This window comes from Pan paniscus, chromosome 3 (assembly GCF_029289425.2).
Source record: "Pan paniscus chromosome 3, NHGRI_mPanPan1-v2.0_pri, whole genome shotgun sequence".
Lineage (NCBI taxonomy): Eukaryota > Metazoa > Chordata > Mammalia > Primates > Hominidae > Pan > Pan paniscus.
This window is the reverse complement of record NC_073252.2, coordinates 142,975,962-142,999,714: the sequence shown is the minus strand read 5'-3', so window position 1 is coordinate 142,999,714 and position 23,753 is coordinate 142,975,962. Positions and strand designations below refer to the sequence as shown.

The 23,753-nt window shown below is 36.2% G+C and overlaps 2 protein-coding genes across 15 annotated transcripts in view; one reads left to right on the top strand and one right to left on the bottom strand.

The window, feature by feature from the left end:
- ABCE1 (ATP binding cassette subfamily E member 1) overlaps nt 1-21,066 on the bottom strand; it is a 31,126-nt gene extending 10,060 nt beyond the window's left edge. The window contains exons 1-10 of one of the 4 annotated variants that reach the window (XM_008968856.5): nt 20,888-21,066; nt 14,784-14,913; nt 13,611-13,696; nt 11,187-11,284; nt 10,050-10,167; nt 9,062-9,199; nt 8,858-8,927; nt 8,238-8,334; nt 6,989-7,078; nt 1,921-2,042 (exon numbers count right to left, since the gene is read on the bottom strand). In XM_008968856.5, coding sequence (XP_008967104.1) covers nt 1,921-2,042; nt 6,989-7,078; nt 8,238-8,334; nt 8,858-8,927; nt 9,062-9,199; nt 10,050-10,167; nt 11,187-11,284; nt 13,611-13,696; nt 14,784-14,886 — 922 coding nt within the window. In that variant the 5' untranslated portion in view covers nt 14,887-14,913; nt 20,888-21,066. The remainder of the gene's footprint in view (nt 1-1,920; nt 2,043-6,988; nt 7,079-8,237; nt 8,335-8,857; nt 8,928-9,061; nt 9,200-10,049; nt 10,168-11,186; nt 11,285-13,610; nt 13,697-14,783; nt 14,914-20,887) is intronic. The other 3 variants (XM_063603948.1, XM_063603949.1, XM_008968857.5) reach the window with 3 other exon arrangements.
- A 12-nt stretch (nt 21,067-21,078) lies between these two features.
- Nucleotides 21,079-23,753, top strand: part of ANAPC10 (anaphase promoting complex subunit 10) — a 458,050-nt gene continuing 455,375 nt past the window's right edge. For 6 of the 11 annotated variants that reach the window (XR_008625237.2, XR_010112042.1, XM_063603951.1 and 3 more), the window contains exons 1-2: nt 21,086-21,222; nt 23,232-23,358. Coding sequence is in view for 7 of the 11 variants with exons in the window: in XM_063603951.1 (XP_063460021.1) it covers nt 23,244-23,358 (115 nt within the window). In the remaining 4 variants the exon portion in view is untranslated. Of the gene's footprint in view, nt 21,223-23,231; nt 23,359-23,753 lie in introns of all 11 variants that reach the window. The other 5 variants (XR_008625236.2, XR_010112041.1, XM_057302172.2 and 2 more) reach the window with 1 other exon arrangement.

Below are 23,753 nucleotides of genomic sequence, written 5' to 3'. Positions count from 1 at the left end.
TTAAAAAATTAAATAAAAACAATTACATAAAAACATAAACTCAAAGGAACCTTAGCAGCCACTTGGTTCAAATACCTAACTTATTTTGGAAAATAAAGGCTCAAAGAACTAAGTGACTTCGTTTAAAAAAAACACAGCAAGTCAGTCTTTACAGTCCTACTTCAATGTTTGTCTTGTCAATTTAAAAATGAGTTCAAACTATAATCACCTTTACAGTTTATAGAAAGCTTTTAAGTATGCTGCACTGATTTCAATATATTAAAGGAACAGAGAAAAACTAAAGTTTCTTAAGTTGTTTTAATAGATCGAGCACATTAAAAACCTTACTGGGGGCCGGGCGCGGTGGCTCACGCCTGTAATCCCAGCACTTTGGGAGGCCGAGGCGGGCGGATCACGAGGTCAGGAGATCGAGACCATCCTGGCTAACACGGTGAAACCCCGTCTCTACTAAAAATACAAAAATTTAGCCGGGCGTGGTAGCGGGCGCCTGTAGTCCCAGCTACTCGGGAGGCTGAGGCAGGAGAATGGCGTGAACCCGGGACGCGGAGCTTGCAGTGAGCCGAGATCGCGCCACTGCACTCCAGCCTGGGCGACAGAGCGAGACTCCGTCTCAAAAAAAAAAAAAAAAAAAAAAAACCTTACTGGGTACCATTTACTGAATGGCACAGCCTTTAGACATGACATTTATAACTGGAGTTGTGAAGAATGACTGCCAAGTACCCATATTATTATCAACTTGATTCAAAGACTACCATATGGTATAGAGTAAGGTACTCAATACATATTTGTTAATTGACAAGAATAAAACATTAACAAATTTGTTCTGATGTCATCCCTTAAGACTACTGGCAAGAAAACTAGGTAACTGCAAATTTTTCTTTAAAGTATGCATCTATCTCAAATGTATAAGTAGGTAAGTTACAACCATTTCTTTCCCACATCTTATTATTTATGTACTTTTTATAAATTATAAAAACTCCCAATATCTTTTTATGAAAAGGATTATAATGCAATATAAATTTATTTTTCCAAAAGAGCTTTTAGGTATAAAAAAGATTCCTCCAAGATTAAAAAAAGAAAAAAAAAAGAAAGAAACCAAAAAACCTGTCACCTCTTAGGGAACTACAGGCTACATGAATTTTTCTACTTCTAGGAGATGGTATTTTTTTCCTGAGTAAACAGCCCTTTTAGTGTTCTGAATTGTCAGTTTAAGACAGGTGGAGAGAAAAATAAAAATAAGACACAAGTAAGGAAGCAGTGAAAGGAAAATGGGAAGAAAAAAAGGAAAAAGGTATTGAAGGCAGAGAGTACATTGGTACTTGTTTCAGGAGCCACTTAGTGGTACGCTAGTTTCTATTTTTGCTTAAATTACACAGGTAAGGAGGAGACATGGAAGGGAGAGGCCAGGGAATCTCATTTTCTTGGAAGTACAAAGACTAAATGAAAATTTTAATACACTTACTAAACTATCTTATTAGGTTTTTAGATAGCCTTAGTTCCAAAAACATAGTATACATATTACAGATAAATTTAAAACATGAAAACAAGATGAACACTGAAAGCATTTTAAGAGTTTCATTACTGGTATTGGCCTGTCAAAGTTAATTTGAAAATGACAAATACTACAGTAATACTGCAGAAGCCAAAATGCAGAGGACTTTTACTGTAGCCTCCCAACCCCCAACAAAAGTAACATTGCATTTCTACCCATCCCCAGGAGAAAATTCTCCAAAATGAAAAAAATATATTTTGTATAACAACTGATATATATAACCTTATATGCTCAGTGATTAAATTCCAAGGAACTAGAGTTTTGGATGATATCAGACCAATGTAAAACTACTTAATATCAATAATGTAGTTTATAAGCATTAGAGTAGAAGAGAATACAGCATATGTGAAAAAAGTTTTTCAAGTTACCTTCTCTTACACTAAAAGGCATAGTGACAACTCCATAGGCGCTTGGTACACCATATAAACAGCAGATGAAGTCGGAGAGATAGTCTAATACACTTAGATCATGTTCCACCACAATGATATATCTGAAAATCAAACCAGATTTTAGTTAAAACTCTTACGTAACTATTTTTAATAGTTGGAAATTTCAGAAAAAGAGATACATCTAATAAAATTTAAGCATAAAGACATAAGAAGCAAAAGCCATAAAACATTTTTAGTAAGGCTCTTTATCAATGCTCATATTTAAAAATGTTTTCCTGAACTAAAAGGAAAAAACCAGCCAATTTAAAAGTTTATTGATATATGAATTAAATGCATTCTGCTAATAAGAAACATATTTCGAAATAAGTGTTACAAAGTAATTATAATAGATTTAATTCAGATGTAGCCTAAACTGTTTATTATGCTACTCAATTTATGTATTAAGCCCTGTACCTGTCCTGTCCCATGCTAGCTGTAGTAGGGGATGGATGCATACACAAAGATAGGACAGAATCCTTAACCTGAGACGTTTCCATTTAGCTGGGGAAGACAAGGAATAGGTATGAAATGGTAACAAAAAAAGATTACATGGCAAAATATGCTCCACAGATAATAAAGTCAGTGAACATCAGAAAGAAAATAGGTTAGTGGGTACTGGAGCACTTTATGAATGAGAATGGGATATGATGTGAAGCTTAAGTGGCTATATTTGAATGAAGTGATACAGTATTGGCTGGAATAGAAGTTTTAGACGCAAGTAATAGTCATGAAAGTTTTATGTAGCACTTTATTCCCGTTTCCATATCGAACACCATTCAACATGTTAAAAAAATGTCCTGCAGACATCTCATATGTCAAATTAATGTATCAGCTTCCTACACAAATAAAAATTCTCCATATTTGTATTAACGAAATTATCATTCCCTCAAAAATGACATTTTATTCCCACTGATATTTTGTTTAAACTGTTAAACTCTGTGAATTCCTTCTCAACAATGTCTTGTGTTTCAATCTCACCCTTTTTCTTCTTTGCCTAAATTCTAGTTCAGGCCCTTGTATTTCTTTCATATCTCATTTTCTTTAGGTCCCCTGATGTGGGTCTCAATTCCAAATGAAATTAATCACTTAAATTAATTAGACTTTCAACACTTCCTAAAACTTTAGCTACTATCTTTCTATTAGCTCATACACAGGAAACACTGAAGAATGCATCTTTTTTCTTAAATAAACCACTTCTCTACTTCTCTGGTGTCTAAGAAGCTATTCTTTTTCTAAGTAGTCTCCTGCCTAGATCTTTACCTGCTGAAATCCCGCCTAACCCTTTAAGGTCCATCTCAAATCCAACTTGCTATGGGAATACTTTTCCTAATATGCAAATGAGCTTTCCCCCTCACTCTTGAATACCGGTAACAAGTATTTGGACTGATACTTGGACTTTTATTATTTTTGATTACCCCATAACTTGCTCATAAACATCTTAAGGGAGACTCTTAATACATTTTAGCACCTCTGTGATCTTTAGTCTTACACTATGTACTAACAGACACCTAAAAAAGTTGTTGAATGACAAAATGAAGAATATGAACTAATTGGAAATGAGGAAGATAGTAGTAGGTTCTGAAATAGCACTGTCCAGAACTTTCTACAATTATGAAAATGTTCTATCTCTATGTTGTCCCATATAGTGACTACTAGCCATAAGTTGAATGTTGCTAGTTTGATGAAATAAAATTTTAATTTCAATTAAAATTTAAATAAGGATGTTTGTCTAGAGGCTACAGCACAATTCTAGAGTAAGGGAATGAAATGAGAAAACATTTCAGGAGTAATCTGGCAAGAAAAAAAAAGTAACAATGGAAAATAAGAGCAGGTCTAAGATGAAAAGCGAAAATTAAAAGGAAATGTTTTCTACCACAATGGTGGTAATTATCAATAAAAATGGCAAATCACCCAGGTGAGCTGGTGATACTCATCTTGCATCGGTGTCTTTGTTGGCACTAATCCATTACATGGAATACTTCTCTACTCTTAAAATCCTATGTTTCCTTAAACAGCCAGTGTGAGGGAGCATTGTATTACGTAGTAGCTTTTACTTTGCTTTGAAAAGAAGAAAAAAATAGGTCAAACTTCCTCCCTCAACCCCAACCTTCAAATGGAGGTTATGGAGACAGAAGTCCAAAATATAAACATGATTTAGGTCAGCCATTCTGTTTTCTGAGAAGTTGGGAAGAAATAAAAATCTGTAGCACAGTAAGGAATCTAGGTAGTAAAAAATGTATACCCTACAGTTAATTTGGAGCTATCTCTTAGTCTTCAATGTTACTGATAATGTTCTGAGGTCAAACTCTATAAAACTTCTTAAATCTCTATTCTTTTGTCCAATGCATCCTCTATTTTTCATTATCCAAGGATATGATCTCCAAAATCTTTTTATGGCATTAAAGACTGAATGTATGCCTTGACCCATCGAATTTCAGAATGGAGATATACTTTCTATGACTCTTTATCATCAATCTATCACTACATAGAGATCTTAACTTTATACCTGTAAATAAGACCAGCCCACTTGTGAAATGTCTTAAACATTTTCTCTACGTTGTCATGCCAATCTGTCTTACCATGTTATCCCTATTACAATTAAAGTTACTGTCCTCTCTCTTATACTATAGGAAAGTCTTGGGTAGTATTACTTTTCCTTAACTAGTTTTTTTTTCCCCGAGGTCCATCTACACTTATTTATTTCACTTTCCTATTGCAACTATACAAAATAGTTACTGATCTTTTAATTTTAAATTTATTCGTTATAAGTCAATATAAGTACCTGATGCCTTGTTTTCTAGTGATGTGTCTAAACAGTTACACATTGAAATACTGGCTGTAAACTAGTATTTTCTTTTAGTTTTCCTCTTATTGTTAGGACATGATTTGATATCTTTAAAGTTTTATATGAACGTAGATATTATCTATGACTTTCATTTTAGTATAAAAAGGGACTATAAAAATACTTTTTATAAAAAGTGACTTGAGTTGAGAACTAGTGACCTGACTTTGTGTATTCCTTTCAAGACTATGGTACATGTGTATGCTTTTCTTTACCACAGTGTGTATTTTTCTTTACCACATTGTGAAGTCCTTGAATACTGTGACTGTATTTTTACACTTGCCTTCCCCAAAGAGCCTATCATAATGCCCAGGCTCTTAATGCCTGTGTATGGAGTAAAAATTATGGCTTCTATTTGGCTCACATGAGATTGTCTCTTTATCACTGATATTCTAAGTTTCACTTCAAAGTATCTACATGAATTAGTTAGTGTCTGTAGAACTTGTGCTCCTTGAATCTAAGGAGCTGAATTTTTCATCAATTCTGAACAGTTCTCAGTCATAATCCTTTCATCACTTTATTTTTCAGACTATTAAGATATATGTAAATAGTTTCCTCATTACATTCTCCAGGTTTCTGAACCTTCCTTCCACATTTTAATTTTATTCTCTCTCTGCTGTATTCTAGTAACTTCCTAAGATCTGGTTTCTAATGCACTTTTCTGCTGTCCCTAACCCATCTAACATGTCCAGTGAATCCGTAATGTCACCATGCTTTTAATTTCTAGATTTGTCTGGGTTTCTGAACATCTACCTATTGCTTTTTTAGTAGCATTATATCCTTAGGGTTTTGAATCCTTTTATTTAAAGATTTTATTTTGAAGATTATTTAATAGCCTCCCTTAGAATGTCACCTAAAGTTCTTGAATCCTGCTGCCATATAATATCTGCTGGCTAATTTGCGGACTGTTTCCTCCTCTAATTTATAAATTTTATAATTTACAATTTGAGCTCGTCCTCATGAGCCATTACCTATAGGAATCCTGTGCAACCAGGGTTGAAAGCATATTGGTTCGTTGCTTCTGCTATGTACCATAAAAGTTCCAGACCCCTTAAACATATTACTTTCTCACTTTGAAGGGTTCACAGATTCCACTGGTTATATAAATTTCAATTCCATAGCCAGGCGAGCTGCTGGCCCATGAATAGAGATTTGAAACAGAGCAATCCCTTCACTTCCAGGGAGCTCAGTGAATGATAGATATTTGCTTTCTTGACATTTCCGTGCAATGATAGACAAGTTGTTTCTAATTCGCCCTTTCAGTGAGAAAGCAGTCCTTTGAGAGTCCTGGCACTTTATGCGTGAAAATCCAATACTAGACCTTGCTTCTTGCCCATGAGTGGATGTTAAAACCCAAGACCTATTACAGAAACCATCAACATCTGGTCCTATTACTCCTCTATAGTTCTAATGCTTTAGTTTTTGACCATTTGGGATTTCTCTTGCTTTCTTGCAAGATGAGCCATGTATTTAAAAGGATGTTCATTAAATTGTTAAGTCAGAAGAGGCAGTATAACACAGAAAATACTATACAGAAAAAAAACCCCTGGGGTCTGGACACAGCTTTGTCATACAGTAAATTTGTAACCTAGAACAAACAACTAGATTTTTGACCTTGTGCTTCATCTGCAAAATAGGAATACCATCTAAAGATTCCTACAAGATAACCATGAGGATCAAATGACATAATGAATCTGAAAACTCTACAAACCACAAAAGCACCCTATAAACACTGCGTATTTTGAATACTAACAGAAGTTATGATAATTTTCTTTTCTTTTGTCCAGCAAGATTCTGAAAAACCAGAATTACTCTAGTGATTCTTACAAATTCTAAGCGTGTGCGTGCGTGTGTTGTGTGTGTGAAAATGAGAGATAGAGAGAGAAAGATAGCTGGTAAAAGCTAAGGGTCTGCTTCCTATAAAGCTACGGAATTTGCATATAATTTCAGAATATTCCTAAGCTCCCTGGAAGCGGGGGTGTTAATAAATGAATCTTGCATTGAGAACCTCTGTTCTAGGTAAAGAAAGGTAAATTTAGGTGGTACCTATAAACAACCAAGATAAAAAATATGTACATCACATTGACAGTCCCAGTGTTTAATCTTTAGAAATCTGTAAAAATCTCCAAACAAAACAACACAGTAATATGCCAGATCTCTACTTACCTATCTGGATTTATTAGAGATCGTATAGTAATAGCAGCCTTTAAACGCTGCTTGACATCTAGGTAACTAGAAGGCTCATCAAACATGAAACTATGAAAAAAAAAAAAGCAAATATAAGTTTGAAAGACAAGACATTCTACCTTACATACTATTTTAAAGCACTGTAGTATCAAGAGCTTTTGAGTTAACCACAACACAAATCTCCAATAGTAATGAAGAGTCTACTTGTAATGGTAAAAATTTCTGTATTCTGTTCAGAAGTAGAAGGAAAAAATTACAGAAAGCAAGATTACACACCAGGTCTGGTGAGGGTCTACCAGGTTAGGCTAATTTACAAATTGGTCACTCCTCATAAAAAGTATTCTGATATAGTCTCAAGTAGTTTGGAGAGCTTTTCTCTTAAGTCAGCTGCATTTAAGCATAGTTTTTTGGAGGGTATTTCAAGAATTTATAGAATACTTTGTGGAGAAGAGTTAGCCTTCACCAGACAACAGGGCAGAAATGTGGAAAAAGCAGCAATAAATGTCTGGGAGGAGACACACTAAATAAAGGAAGGAAACTTTCCTTTCCTCTCTTTCACATGGCATGCCACAGTGATCTACAGTGATTTAAAAGACCTTGCGTCTTTTAAAAAGCTTGCTAGCCTGGCTGGAGAGCTTAAGTCTTTTCACATAAAAACAGGGCTTAGGCCAGGCGCGGTGGCTCACGCCTGTAATCCCAGCACTTTGGGAGGCCGAGGTGGGTGGATCATTGAGGTCAGGAGATCAAGACCAACCTGGCTAACATGGTGAAACCCCGTCTCTACTGAAAATACAAAAAAAAATTAGCTGGGTGTGGTGGCGGGCGTCTGTAGTCCCAGCTACTCAGGAGGCTGAGGCAGGAGAATGGCGTGAACCCGGGAGGTGGAGCTTGCAGTGAGCCAAGATTGCGCCACTGCACTCCAGCCTGGGCAACACAGCGAGACTTCGTCTCAAAAAAAGAGAGCTTAGATAATGAATAACTGACTTTATATAAAAAGTTCTGGCACCTATCAGTTATAAACTATCTAAATAAATTAATATTTTCCCCTGTGAATATAACAGGGAAAATGAGTAGTGGATACACAACTGCTTCAACATCTTACCTCGAAATTAGGAACTTAGATACTATTTCTATTAATTTCTCTCAAAACCATTCCTCTATTAGCAGCATCACAACTGAAAACTCTACAATACGGATGAAGATAAACAAAAATTGTAAAGTAACCTACATATCAGCTTTCTGTATGCAAACGACAGCACAAGCAAATCTCTGCAACTCTCCTCCTGAAAGATCTTCAACATTTCGTTCTTTTAGGTGGGTTAAATCTACAAAGAACATAGAGGCATTGTGCTCAATGTATTTCACCTCTTCCAGGTAAAAAGTATACTGCATGTCATCATTTGAAGTTTGAATGCTATTTCAGTTGAAAATTGTTTAAATATAACAATTACTGGAGATTTTCAGTAATCCACATAAAGATGTGTACTTTCATCACTTAAGTTCAGGGCCTATTGAAATATATACACAAAATGGCCAGGCGCAGTGGCTCACGCCTGTAATCCTAGCACTTTGGGAGGCTGAGGCGGGTGGGAGTTCGAGACCAGCCTGACCGACATGGAGAAACCCGGTCTCTACTAAAAATACAAAAAATTAGCTGGGCGTGGTGGCACATGCCTGTAATCCCAGCTACTTGGGAGGCTGAGGCAGGAGTATCGCTTGAACCCGGGAGGCAGAGGTTGTGGTAAGCAGAGGTTGCACCATTGCACCCCAGCCTGGGCAACAAGAGCGAAACTCCTTCTCAAAAAATAAATAAATATATATTCACACAAACACAAAATAAACACTTACCAAGCTGCTGACATACAATTGCCTGTGTCTTTGTTTCATCTTTTCGGTCCAAAATAGATCCCACTGTCCCCTGCCACAATATACCAAAAACAGTTACTATTTTCTTTCAATATTAAAAAGAATCACAAAGTAAAACAAGTTTATTTTGATATATCTTTTATACTTCTACCAATATCCGTTAAGTTCCCTCTATCAAAAACCGACCTTTGCAGCCTTAGGAATCTGGTCTACATATTGAGGTTTGATGATGGCTTTTAGGTCATCTTCTAGAATCTTTGTAAAGTAATTTTGTAATTCAGATCCACGGAAATAAGTCAAAATCTCCTGCCAGTCAGGAGGATCCTAAAAAAAAAAAAATACAGAATCATGTGAATTTCATAATACAATGACAAAGAGGATGAATGCTACAGGAAATAGAATATATATGCAAATAGAACACTTGTGGCTTTTAACTTAAGGTTGGAGGCGAACATAATTAATAAAAGTCTCATTTCCCTATAGCAGCAAAGAAAGAAAACAGAACAGATATTATGTTATTCAAAAGCAGATTCCTAGCACCTAGGACATAGAAGGGCATCTAATAAGAGGTTAAGCTGGAAGGAATGTTTCCTGCTCATATTTTCAAAACAAGTGAAAATGTTTTCAGGTATCCAAGAAATCTTTCTGGATACTTAACCAAGGATTCAGAAATGAAAAGCAAAATACACTTATGATTTATTTGAACAATTAATAGGGCGGCATTCACACTCTGGTGAAGCTCCATTTTATAATATCTACAAATAAAAATATCTAACTTAAGAACATTACACAGTGGCTCCTAAATTTCTTTATGTACTAAAGTTGGAAATTTACCATTCATGAGTCAAAAGCCTAATCAAACTATTGACTGCAACAAAAACTAATTGAGCTATTTTTACATTATTGGGACAAATTAAATAGAAACGTGTGTAATACAGCAGAATCAAGCAGAATTCTGCTTCAGATCAAGGCTTAACAACTCAGAATTTTCAGTTAAGTAACATTAACAGATTTTTAGTTCAAAAGTACAAAAGAGCTTTGTTTATAAATTTCTCAGCATTAATTCCATAAATAATTTTGAAAATAAGAATATTTTAAAAATATACATATCATCCCCCCAAAATCTCATAAAACTGACTCATGATATTAATTTTTACAAGGTGATAATACATACATCGTACTTTCCAAGGTTTGGCTTTTGTTTTCCTGCTAAAATTTTTAAAGCAGTTGACTTTCCAATACCATTAGTTCCAACTAATCCCAAAACTTCACCTGGACGAGGGATAGGCAACCTGTTACAAGTATACAAAAATAATAAAACAACTCAGATTTACACAGAAAAAGCCACATAACATCAGAATGATATATTTTAATGCACCTGCACTTCACAACCATCCATTAATAAGCTAAGAAACATATGCCAGATATTATTGGCTATTAGGAAAAAAACAGCCAAGATTAATGGCTATTAGAAAAAAGAACAGCCAAGATTAACTTACACTGTTAATTGTTAGAAATGCATCCTTAAACAACATTACTACAAGTTTTATTTATTCAGTTTTCAAAGTCCATCCTAAAGTAAATTTCTTCTTTACATATAAGGCCCAGTTTTAATGTATAACAAAATGCTTTGGTACAAAATTACACAGCAGGTGCAACCTCACAATGTCTTTCTTTTCTGGCCTGCCATTTACTTACAAGGAGAGAAGTGCCACATCAACCAGAAATATTCCACTTCCTTCTCCCTGCTGCAGTAGGCCCCTTAAAGCTGGCAGGTTGAGAAATACTTTTTTATTAGTAAAAATCTAGACTCCTAGATTCAAAGTGTTAGTGTTCAGCAGATAAAAATCCCAAACTAAGGATTTATTTGTGCCTTAATAATACATGTCCAAATTCAAAGTGATATTCTCTGTAGATCATAAGATTAATGGATAAACAAAATCAAAGGCAAGTTCCCTTAAAAGTTATTTTGGGGATAAGGGTACTAGGAACAACAGTGACTCTCAGTCCCAGTAGTATATTAGAGTCACCTGGGACTTTTTCAATATACTAAGGTCCAGACCCTATGATGTAATTAAACTGGGCTGAAACCTGGGCATTAGTAGCTTTAAAAAGTCCCATAGGTAACTGTAATGTTAGCCAGAATGAACCACAGACATATACAGTATGATTCTGCATGATGTTACAATATTGTATTTTCCTTTAGTGACTGGTTAATAGCATTTCCCCCCAATTTCTGCACTTCTCTTAAAATCCCAAATGTATTTTACTCTTAATTTGACAGAAGAGGAATCTTGATGTGAAAATATACCTGTGAAGTTTGAAGGCATTGGCACAATATCGATGTGTGGTTTCTTTTTCCAAGTTGCTTGGTAGATTGACAATTGATAAGGCGCCAAAGGGGCATTTCTGTTATTTAAAGTAAAGAATTAATTTTTGTATTAATTTGTAGACATATACACATAACTAAAATGGATTAAAAATATTTTTATAAGCAATCTTCTAAACATGATTTCATAAAGATGTGAAATGTTGTTTCATTTCCTTCTACTATTTACTTAAAATAAAAGGTTCCTTGAACATTAGAATTATATCAATTGTCTCTCAGTATATGTGGGGAAAATTGTTCCAGGACTGCCGAGTACACCAAAAAATTGGCACATACTCAAGTCCTGCAGTCAGCCCTGGAGCACCTGAGTAAAAGAAAAAGTCAGCCCTTTCTAAAATGGTTTTGCATCCTGCAAATACTCTATTTCCAATTGGCATTTGGTTGGGGGAAAAAATACACGTGTATGTAGATCTGCACAGTTTGAACCTGTGATTTCATGGGTCAACTGTAACTTGATATTCCCTTTAGTGTTGGGTATAATCCTATACATTTAAAGAGTGCTTAATACTTATTGAAAAACCTTGTAGAACTTTAGGTTTTTTGTTTGGTTTTGTTAAAACATATTAGATGAGGGGAGGCTAAGAGGCAAGTCAACAAAAAAGTCACTGAATATATGACTTTATATTCTTTCCAAAACAGATGTTCTCCCTCTGTTTCCTTCAATTATTCCTGCCCTTGTATACTTCCTGTTCTACCTTGTAAAGTCGTTTGAGGTCATGGATCTTATCCTTTTTTGGGCTATTTCCATCCCACCAATAGCTAGCATATTTGCACAGACCGGGGATTAATGTCGTTCCATTATGACTTTTATCTATCTTATATGAATAACATACTTGAATTCTCGGAGTCAATTCACATTAAAAAACAAAACAAAACACATAGGCTTATTCAAATAACATTCAACTATAAGATGACTGTCCAAGGAACAAGAACAGCAAAAACAGGAAGGTCATTTAAGAATGGTAATATGGCTAGAAAAATTTTTCGTAAGTACAGACAACTACAGAGGTACATGCAAAAATTATAACCTCATGTTATTAGAGATCTGTTCAGCAGACATGTTCAGTGAGCTTAGGGGACCAATTCTAAGTTTCCGTGTTTAGAGATTCCAGGGAATTTCCATTTTATACATTATAAAAACAGATAAATTACTCTTCTTTTCTAATAAAGTAATTTCCACCCTCTAACCAAAACTATTAAGTTTTTACAAATTACATTTTTCTATACTACAGTGGAGGATAGTGGAGTTACCTCCATTATCCTCTTCTCTTAAATGTACATACAATGCTTATATGCTGCAAGTGATTTAAACTCAATTCTACAAGGAAAAAAATATCCACTGTTCATATATGAGGTGCATTATAATATCTTAGTGTTCAGGAATTATACATTACTTCTCCACCCTCAAAGAGGACCATCTCATTAGTATGTTTTTAGCCACTCAAGTGTATATCCAAAATTTAAAATTTAAATTAATATAATTTTCTTACAGCACAAAGAGAGAAAATAGAATAGATACTATATTGCTCAAAACCAGATTCCCAGCACCCAGGATAAAGGCAGGTATCTAGTAAGAGATTAGTAAATATTTGCTGGAAGGAATGCTTCCTGTTTATATTTTCAAAGCAAGTGAAAATGTTTCAGGTATCCATGAAATCTTTCCGGATACTTAAACAAGGATTCAGAAACCAATGTGAAATATACACACGATTTATTTGAACAATAGCGTGGTATCTGAATTCTGGTGAAGCGCCTTTTTATAATATCTACAAACAGAAAGATCTAAATTAAGTATGTTACACATTAGCTCCTACATTTCTTTTATGAACTAAAGTTGGAAATTCACCATTCATGAGTCAAAAGCCTAATCAAACTATTCAAGGCAACAAAAACTATTAATAATTGAGCTATTTTAAGTATTATACTATTGGGAAAAATTCAAGAGAAGCATGTATAATACAGTAGAAGAATTATGTTAAATTTTAAAATTTTTGGCTGTGTGCATTTCTATTTAAAAGGTGTGAATTTAAAATTCAATACAGACTTGAAAGAAACATGTAATGTGATGGTAATGTCCTTATAAAAAAGGTGAAAAAAGAGAAATTTTGGTTGGAAATGGCTTTATAAAGTTGAGTACAGCAAGAGTAACTTTTAAAAAGGGTGGTTTAATTTATTTAAAAAAGCAACAATGTCACTGATATTAGAATACCACTTTCCTAAATTTACATTCTCTATTCATTTGCTTTATACTTTGCCTCACTTAAAGTAGTTATAGCATAGTATCCAGAATTTTCAGATTTCAGTTTCAGGTTACACGTTTGATCCAGTAAATAAAATATTACTTACCTTAATACAGATACCACAACCAATACAAAGAGTTTCGGAAATCCATGCTATTTTGCTCTGGGGTGTAACCTCTATGCATAATTTTCCTGGTAAAGGAAAAGATATAATTAAGCCATTTCCTTTGATCTTCTAATTTTCCGAACACTGTTATTTAGGCAATGCTGGTTCTAAATTTCCATACAGAAGCAGATTTTCAAAAACAAAGGCCACACAAAGAAATACATTTGAGATAATGTCTTAAATCAGTGCTTTGTGGGGACAGATTTCTAATCACTTATATGAATATCCTTGTTTGGCAGCAGGGAGATGACTTTAATATATATTTATTTTACTTAATTTACTACTGGGGAAGAAAATATGCTAGTAAAAGTATGACATATCCTGAAATATTTTTAAGCTGATTAACCTAAATTTTAAATTCATAAAACAAAATATGCCTTGAAAATGGTAAGGCAGAGCATTAAACGAATGAACTATTGTAGCTAGATCAGTAAAACTCCAAAAAGGTATGCAGTCATCTAACATACAGCTAAAATTAAACATGGTAGTAGGGATAATGGAATTTCTGAATAGCAAAGGAGACAATAACAGATGACAACTAAAGTTTCTAAGTTTCAGTAATTCTAAGATTCAGTAATTCTATGCCTCATTCGTATATTCACAATTACTTAACATAGCCCTTAATGACTACCAATAATTTTTCAACTGAATTGTTGGAAATTTATCTAATCTTCAAAATATAGTTAAACCTTATGAATAGTCATTCTTATTAAGCTCTTTGTTCATTTTTTAAATATGAAAATACTGTCAAAGTTTACTGTAACCCTTCCCCCATTGATTATAGTAATTAATTACTATATATATAATATTAAAGTAATTATAAGATTTTGTAGATTTCAAGATCAGTAAGCTGAACTCTGCTTTGAGTTCATATCCAATACACTTTTAAATATTGATGTATTATTCTAAAATTTGGTCTTTCTTTAAAAAATATGGTCCTTCAGTCACAAAGCAATAAAAGAAATTTAGAACAAACTACTTTTCTTGTCTTCACAGTTTTATGAAACTAATGGTGAACACAAAGTTTATGTTAATGTCCGTAAAGAATTATCAAACCAGTTGATTTCTTTCATGGTTTTCTTTTATACTTAAATGATCCACAGAACAGCTTACCCATTCGAACTACAGGACAACTCTTTTTGCATTCCTGTCGACATTTCTTAGGTTTACATTTGTCATGGTTGACAATAGCAATTCTCGTTAACTTGTCTGCCATAACTGTGCGAAAGAATATCCAGCTCTTCTATGAAAGAAAAATCAACAAATTTAATGCCATTAGTTAAGGGAACTAATTTGCATACATGAAAGACAGGAAAACATAAATGATCATTATATGGAGATGAAATGATTATCTGCAAAAAAAAATATAAATTTTGACAAATGTAAAAACTGTAAAATAATCTATAATCTAGTAAGATTGGGAAAATCAAATTTTACATATATACTTTAATCAGAAGATTTATATAAGGAAAGAAAAAAATGTCATTTACAATAGCGACAAAAAGAAAATATCTAGGAATATACTCAACAAGATATATACACAAGAAAACTTTAAAACAACACCGAATGATATAAATGACCTGAACAAATGACATGCTATCTCAGTTTTTATAATAAAGAATAGTTAATATCACAGATTTAAACCCTTCCTGAATTTATATATTTAATTCAATCTCATGAGAAAAAACAAACAAAAGAACCCCAGACATGTGGTGGTGTGCGCCTGCGGTCCCAGCTATTCCGGAGGCTGAGGTGGGAGGATTACCTGAGCCTAGGAGGTGGAGGTTACAGCGAGCTGAGATCACACTACTGCACTCCAGCCTGGATGAGAGTCAGACCCAGTCTCAAAAAACAAAAAAACCCCAACCAACCCAGACAAAGCAAATCTAAAGCTCTAATGGAAAAAGAATTATTAATAGCCAGGAAAACTGAAAAAGGGGAAGCAGGATGGGGGAAATCCCACAAGCTCTTCCCCCAAACTAAGCATTACTTCACGTCGTGTACATCTGACTATAATGACACTGACAGAAATGGCAAATAATCATAATAGCAATGAAATTAAAAGGAGACCAAATAACTATATGTATATACTATGCTCACTTTTAAAGCTTTTATAAGTCTTGATATTCCAATTTAATCAACTACACAGCATTAAGATCAAAGTGAACTTAAAAATCTTTCACAATATTGGGCTTAGTGGTTCAGAAATTAATTTCCTTAGAATGGTGATTAAAGTAAAAAATTCCAAAAGGTGCCTTAATACTCAAGTTTATTCCAATATGTAATGAATGAATCTGAAACCACGATTATCCATTTAGAAAGACATCATGCTGTCTTTTTCTTACTGTGATAATCAATCTTGATTTTATTTTATTTTTTTTAATAGACTGCTTCCCTTTGTAGACATCTCAAGTCTTTTTCACACCCATCAATATCATTAGGCTTGGATGGGGATAAGAGATCTTGCTCCTCGACGCTGTCCTAGACTATTATCTCTCCCTCCTCCCTAAAAAGTTTTGCATCTCAACTATCTAACTGCTTTAGTTAGTAGTGACCACCAGATCACTCCCTTTCATTCTTTGAAGATTTCAGCCCCTGTTAACTTTCACACACTCTTTTACAACTCCTGACATAGTTCTCGATTTCAATATGCTCACAGATGACCCTCCTGTCCTCTCATTTAACCCCTCTCCTCAAACAGCTTGTCTTCTACCTTACCACAGCCATTCATTTTTTCTGGTTACATCCTAGACCTTATCATTACCAGTAATTGCAATCCTTCTATAACCTCAACTTCAAATACTCCATTCTCCAACCACCATTCTTATCTTTTTAGTTCACCCCCTACTACACAACAATCCAACAACTCTGATTCCTCCATTCTTCAAACCTTTCATTATCTCTTGATTCTATGATATTTCCACTGTCCCTCAGCTCTTGGTGTTTTTATTTTCCTTCTCACCTAGCTAAAATACCCTAAATCACAATCTTGGTTAAATTCGACTCTTCACCTGCACACATAGAGCTGAAAATGGTAGGTGAAAAAAAAACACAAAACCTGCTGACTAGTCTCCCTTTAAATTCATCATCTCAAATGGACCCTTATGCCAACCAGCAATGACACTGTATGTATTTCCCTGGCTAAGACCATTTGTACACTAGAAGACATTCCATAAGAATGTCCCAACAATTCTCCCTTCTGTCTTTAACTTCATCAATTATTCTCTCCACTGGCTCATTCTTATCAGCATTCAGGCATTCTATTATCTGACCCCATCGTCTCCCATTGTTTTATTTTTCCTTCTTCAAGACTACTTCAAAGAGTTGCTTATACTCAATGTCTCAAATTTCTTGCTACATGCTCTCTGGAATCCATTCTAGGCTCTAGAGCCCATCATTTAATCAAAACTTTTCGAGCCATCATTGTTCTTCACATGGCTAAAACAAATGGTTATCAGACCTTAATTCACCTGACCAATCAATTGCATCTGACACAAATAAACACTTTTCCTACTAGATAAAAACCCTTTCTTAACTTGGTTTTAGGATACAACACTAATCTGGTTTTTCTACTGTTTTCCTGGTCACTCATCTTCATCTCCCAGGCTTCTAAATGCAGAGTGCTCTAAGACTTGGTCATTTTTTTCCACATATACTCATTCCCCAAGTTGTTCTATTCTGGTCTCACAGGTTTAAATTCCATTTATATATTGCAAATTTCCAAATTTCTATCTTTAGTCAGGATACCTCTCTTGAACCCTTCCTGCCCACCTAACATCTCTGGAAGGCTTAAGAGGAATCTCCCAACTAAGCTCCTGATATCCTCACCAAAATTTCAGCAGTCTTGCCCATTTTGTTAGATGGCAACTCCAGTCTTCCATTTGCTCAGGCCCAAATCCTTGAAGTCATTTTCTTTTCCACCTAATAACAGCAAATCCCACTGAAGCTATAAAACATCCAGAATCTGATCTCATGAGTTTGGTGTAAGCTATCACTATCATCTCTTACCAGCATCACTCAAATAGCTTCCTAACAGATCTCTTTGCTTTTACCCTCACCTCTTTCTACTCTAACCCTCAACAGTTCATTCTCAACACAGGAACCATAGGAAGCCTTTTAAAGAGTAAGCTAGATCATGTCACTCTTCTATTTAAAATCCTGCAATGGCTTCATTCTCAATCTGAGTAAATGCCAAAGTCCTGAAAATAATCAATGAGGCATTGATCAGCCTCTGTTAACTTTCTGATCTCATCTCCAACTACTCTAGCTCTTGTATGGCTCCAGCTACATTGGCTCTTTGTTGTTCCTAGCACATGCCAGGCATGTTCTTGCTTCAAGATCTTGGCACTTTCTGCCTGTAATGCTATTCCCCCTAGAGAGTTACATGGCTTACTCCTTCCAATCTTTACTATTTCTCAGTGAGCCTTTTGTAACTACACTACCACAATATACAGTACCGAAAAATACACCCAACTGCCTCTTCATCCTTCTTTCTTGCTTTATTTTTCTCCCTAGCTCAACTATATGACATACTATATATTCCATATATATATATATATATATATTTATATATCTCTGGTGTATATGCACACATCTATCGTGGGTGTGTATGTATATTGTCTCTCTACAAACACACACACACATTTTCCCCCTCCCCAAGTAGAATGTACTCCATCCGTCATGAGGGTAGGAATTTTTGTTCATTCCAGTGGCTGAACCTGTGCCTAGCACACAGGAGATCAAGCATTTCTGCTAAATGAATGAGAATATGAATTTAAATATAGTAAATAATTTTCCTGTAGGTTATAACAACTTTAGAAATCTTGCAAGTTACCAATATTTTATAGTGACAGTTGTCCACTAAACTACATACTGAAAAAAAAAAAATCATTCAAAAGGAGACTAAATGTTCATGTAATAAGTACAGGGTTATTCCAATAAACAGGTTGACTCTATTCCTCTAAAAACTGGTCCAGGTCTTGTAAAGATTAGAAGAGGAAGAAATTAGATGGCTTAAATTGTCACAAAAAAGCTATTATTCGGGAAATGACAACTTCCTAGGAAATGAAGATTCTTCAGCAAGCTATTAAAACTGGACACCATGCATTCTAATTTAAATACTGAATGCCTTTCTACAATTACTCAGTGAAAGAGCATAATGAATTCCCCTCCAGGGGATAAATCATCACGAAATTGCTTAAACTTTATTTCTGTTAAACTACTAAAATATTTAATTTTTCAAACTATTTTAAAAACCAAAAGACTGTAAAAGACAATTTTTTAAAAAGACACGGGGATCTTGCTATGGTGTCCTGGCTGAGGGCAGTGATCACAGGACACTACACACTGGGACTCCTGGGCTCAAGGGATCCTCTTGCTTTAGCCTCCCAAATAGCTGGGACTATAGGTGCATGTCACTACCCTGGCTTGATTTTTATAGTAGAATAAAAACATACCAGAAGTGGTTAATAAACTGATTTATATAAAAATAGTGATAAATTGTAATGCATTTAAGAAAAATGAACAAGGATTCTTTGTAGAACTGTTAATTAACTGTGTGAACACTTTTAATTCAATTTCTGTATCAGTTTCAATAATTGGGGCAAGGGGATTCCCTACTTGTTTTTCAATAGAAAACTTAGGCACAGTAAAGCTTGGAGAGGAAGATTATAGTTAACAGGCTCCTGCAAACAAAGAAGGATTTGCGGATATTTCAGATTCGAAGACAAAAGTGTTCAAAATTGACACTAGAACAATGACCCTCAGTGTCATTCTTATAGCTGAGAGGAAAAAAGGAAGTGAGGAATACTTAGAAGCATTTACAGTCTAAAGCCAAAATAATTGTAACGCTGTGTAAAAGCATTTCAAAGACTGCTGTTAACTAATGATGTTTAGTATCACATGAAATAGTCTAACCCATGCTTATTGTAGTTTATTAGTCTTACAAAACACGTACAAGTTAGGAATGGTACACGGCTCTGATTTCAAAGAGTTTTAAGTTTAAGACATATAGAAGAACTCTAACTTAATATTGTTTTCTCCCCCTCCCTCCCAATTGTTAGATGCTCTTCCAACAAACAAACAAACAAAAAAACTCCCTTTTTTAAAATAGGGGAGACCTAAGTTCTCAAAAAGCTCACAAACCCCAAACAGCTTTTGGTTCAAATACAGGTTCTGAGCCTTTGGTTACACTAACAAAGTATTATTGTCAGGTGGCTGGTATACAATGAATATTCTCAGAATATGGGACAAACTACTGCAACATAAATGCCACTATCATAAATGACTAGTTAGCAGTCCTGTTGGGAAAGAGTAAAAAAATAAAACATGTTATTTAGACAGTTCTTCCTCTTATAGATTTTTACCATCAAAAAAGAGAAAATAAGCTTATGTACTTAATGGGAGGTGGGAATTCGGCTTTGGCTGTCATTCATTCACAATACGTATTAAATGCCTACAATGTACGAAGCCCTGAAGAGATAATAAAGGTATTCTGAGTAAAGACATCAACCTTGATCTCAATGAGTATTAGATACAATAAAAGGAAAAACGGGTAAGGGGAGAAAGTGCCTAGTGCTACAAAAGCGTACCAAAAAAACTATAGGATTTCTACTGGGAAACTACTTGGGACAACCCCAGTCATAGCTGCGTACACGCTGTTCTGAGAAAAGCAAAGCGACATGTGGGCATCATTTCTATAAAGCCTGGGAGTGGACAGCGGGTATTCGACTTCATGGCGGCAAGATGCCATGACTCATTCCACTCAACAAAACGTGGAAGCCACGACTTCCCACAACCAAATATGCACATGTGGCAATATATCCATTTTAGGGTGCTGGAGGAGTGTGGGGGTACTAGAGAGTGCTGTAAGTTCTAAAGGTGCCTTCCTCTCCAGCAGGTTTAGCTTCAGGGCGGGAGTGGGGTAAAGGGGGAGTGGAGACTACGGCATCTAGGTCCATTCTCGAAGTCCCTCGCGGGTGTGACAGGCAACAGCGGCGACAGCCGGGTCGGCTGGAGGGGAAGACCGAGGCGCCCCCAAGCTCTCGGCGTCGCCCGCGCTCCATCAGTTCCAGCTGTCCCGCAGGAACCGCTGCCACGCGCTGCTGCTGTCTCCGCCACCTAAGGCCTAACCAAAGGCTCTCGGAGAACGTCCCTACATTCTTTCCAACCTGGCAGATGGCAGCTAACGGCCAAACCTCTCCGGGCTATTCACGTACCTGGAGAAAACGATCCCCTTGCGGAGGGGAGCACAGAGGCCAAATCAGCTCTTGCCTTCACTTTTCAGCCACACAGCGTGTTCTCACGGCCACCGGCCAAAATGGCGGTGCCCAGCCGCCGCTCGCGCAAGCCATAGGACGTAGTGCGCGCGCGCGACATAGAGCGTGAGGCGGAACCCTGGAGGTAGGTAGGGAGATATGACGTCATTGAGCTGCGACCCTTGTTCAACGCCGTTGGCGAAGCCAGGCTGTCCTAGGAAGCCGAGTGGGAGTGGCACGGAGCTGCTGGAGGTGCTGAGAACCTGAGTTTCGGCAAGCAGCCAGGTCTGGAAACTGTGAGTGTGTGGGCTTTTCTCCGACGTCGAGCGTGGTCCTAGCGTAAACAGATGCATTCGCCTCTCCGGTTTCAATCTTTTTTTTCGTTTGCGCTTTCCTCAAGGCCGGTGGGTCAGGAGTGGAGCCTTAGTCATTCTAACGCTGGAGGTGTCAGTAGGACCAACAGAGTCTGGTGCCGACACGGCTTACTGTTGCGCGCTCTTCTAGGCCTCAACTTCCTCTCAACTGTGTGGTCAGTTCAGGGCCGGGAATCCAATCTTTTCCGAGCTCCATATTTTATCCACTTGGTGGCGTCCAGTCCCAAGTCCGGCAGTTGAATTCTGCCCTAAAGATGGGCTTTATTTCTATCTTTTTTTAGGTAACAGGACATTCAGTTAGTAATGATGGTTGCAGGTTGAATAGTCTCGCCCTAGATCTCACCTAACTTGCAGGCAAGTGACAACTAATTCATGACTGAACCTATTCATCTGTTTATTCATTCAGTAAATTACTTATTGAGCATTTAAGCCTCAGGCCTTGCCAAAGTTTACAGTCCGTTGTCTCTGCCGTTATTTAGTAAGTATCAAGTGCTTGTGTGCCGATTAAAGAACAACTTCGGATACAATGGGAGGTGTCAAGGAAACGGTATGCAGAACGATTGCACCTATTTTGAATAGCATATATAACAATGTTCAGTAGCAGTAACTGCGCTACCAAAGCAGTTTTACATATTGTTCACGATCCAGTATTGAAGTGTTTTTTCACATATGAATAGACTTAGTAAAATTAACAAAAGATGTGAAAGATGAGGTCAACCTTTTTAGAATGGGCCAGTTATTCACTTCAAAATCTTGAAGCCATTTTCCTGACCTTATCTTCTATGGTAAGAGCATATGTGAGTGAACTTTTAACATTTTTTTCTTATTTTTGTGTTTTTGGGGACAGTGTCTTGCTCTGTTACGCAGGCTGGAGTGCAGTAGCACGATCTCGGCTCACTGCAACCTCCGCCTCCCAGTTCAGGTGATCCTCCTGTCTCAGCCCCCCTGGGACTACAGGTGTGTGCCGCCACACCAGGCTGATTTTTTGGAATTGTTTTAGAGACAGGGTTTCACCATATTCCAGGCTGGTCTCGAACTCCTGGGCTCAAGCAATCCACCTGCCTTGGCCTCCCAAACTGCTGGGATTACAGGTGTGAGCCACCGGGCTGGGTCTTAAATAAAACTTTTGACAGCTAGAGGGCAGGTATGACTGTTCTCTGCATCACTCAATGAATATTTAAAATGAGGATCTTAGTGGGGTGATGGGATCACACCTGTAATCCCAGCTACTTGGGAGGCTGAGGTGGGAGGATCGCTTGAAGCAAGGTGTTCAAGACCAGCCTGGGTAACATAGCTAGATCCTGTCTCTAAAAAAAAAAGGAATTAAGTAAATAAAATGAGGATCAATATTTATATAGTCCTAGAATAAAAGTATTTCAGTCTGACTTTTCTAGGGCTAAAAGTCATTTGAATTTTCAGGCACAGAATTATAGAACTGCATAGCATTGTAGAAGTAAAAATCATCAAGTGAACCTCTTTAACAGGAGAGGAAATAAAGCCCAGACCTACTCAAAGTCTAGGCTGATTAAAGGAGATACTGTGGCCAAAACTTTGATTCTGTGCTCTTTTGACTGCTATAGCTCACTGCTTTGCATATCTGGTCATATGAAACAAAACCTGAATTCCTAAGATTTTTATTTATTTAAAAATAGAGATGGGGTCTTGCCATGTTGTCCAGGCTGGTCTTGAACTCCTGGGCTCACATGATCCTCCTGTCTCAGCCTCCCAAAGTGTTGGGATTACAGGTGTGAGCCACCATGCCTAGCCCCTAAGATTTAAATTACAGTGATTTAATTATATTAACTGCATTCTTCAGAATAAATGATTAATGTCAGGGTATATGAGTTCCATTAAATTTTTCTTGGTAAAAACCTTTTGTAGAAAGATGCCCAGTTCCTGATACAATGTGTGCATTCTTGTTTTCTACATAGAATATTTTAAAAATGACTACACCAAACAAGACACCTCCTGGTGCTGACCCCAAGCAGTTGGAAAGGACTGGAACAGTACGGGAAATTGGGTCACAAGCTGTTTGGTCACTCTCATCTTGCAAACCAGGTAAAAACTAACAAACAAAAAAGCTGTTGGAAATTGTCACTTGCAGTTTTCTTGTACAGGCATCTCCCCTTATCCCAGGGGATACATTCCAGGACTCCCAGTGGATGCCTAAAACCATGGATAGTACTGAACCCTTTCTATATTAATACTATGTTTTTTCCTATACATAAATACCTGTGATAAAGTGTAATTTATAAATTAGGCACAGTAAGAGATTAACAATAATTAATAATAAAATAGAACAATTATAACAATAGAAGTAATAAAGTAATAAAAGTTTTGTGAAAGTGGTCTCTCTCGCTCTCAAAATATTGTATTGTACCCTTCCTCCTGCGATGATGTGAGAGATAAAATGTCTATGTGATGAGAGCGAGTGAGGTGAAGAATGTAGGTGT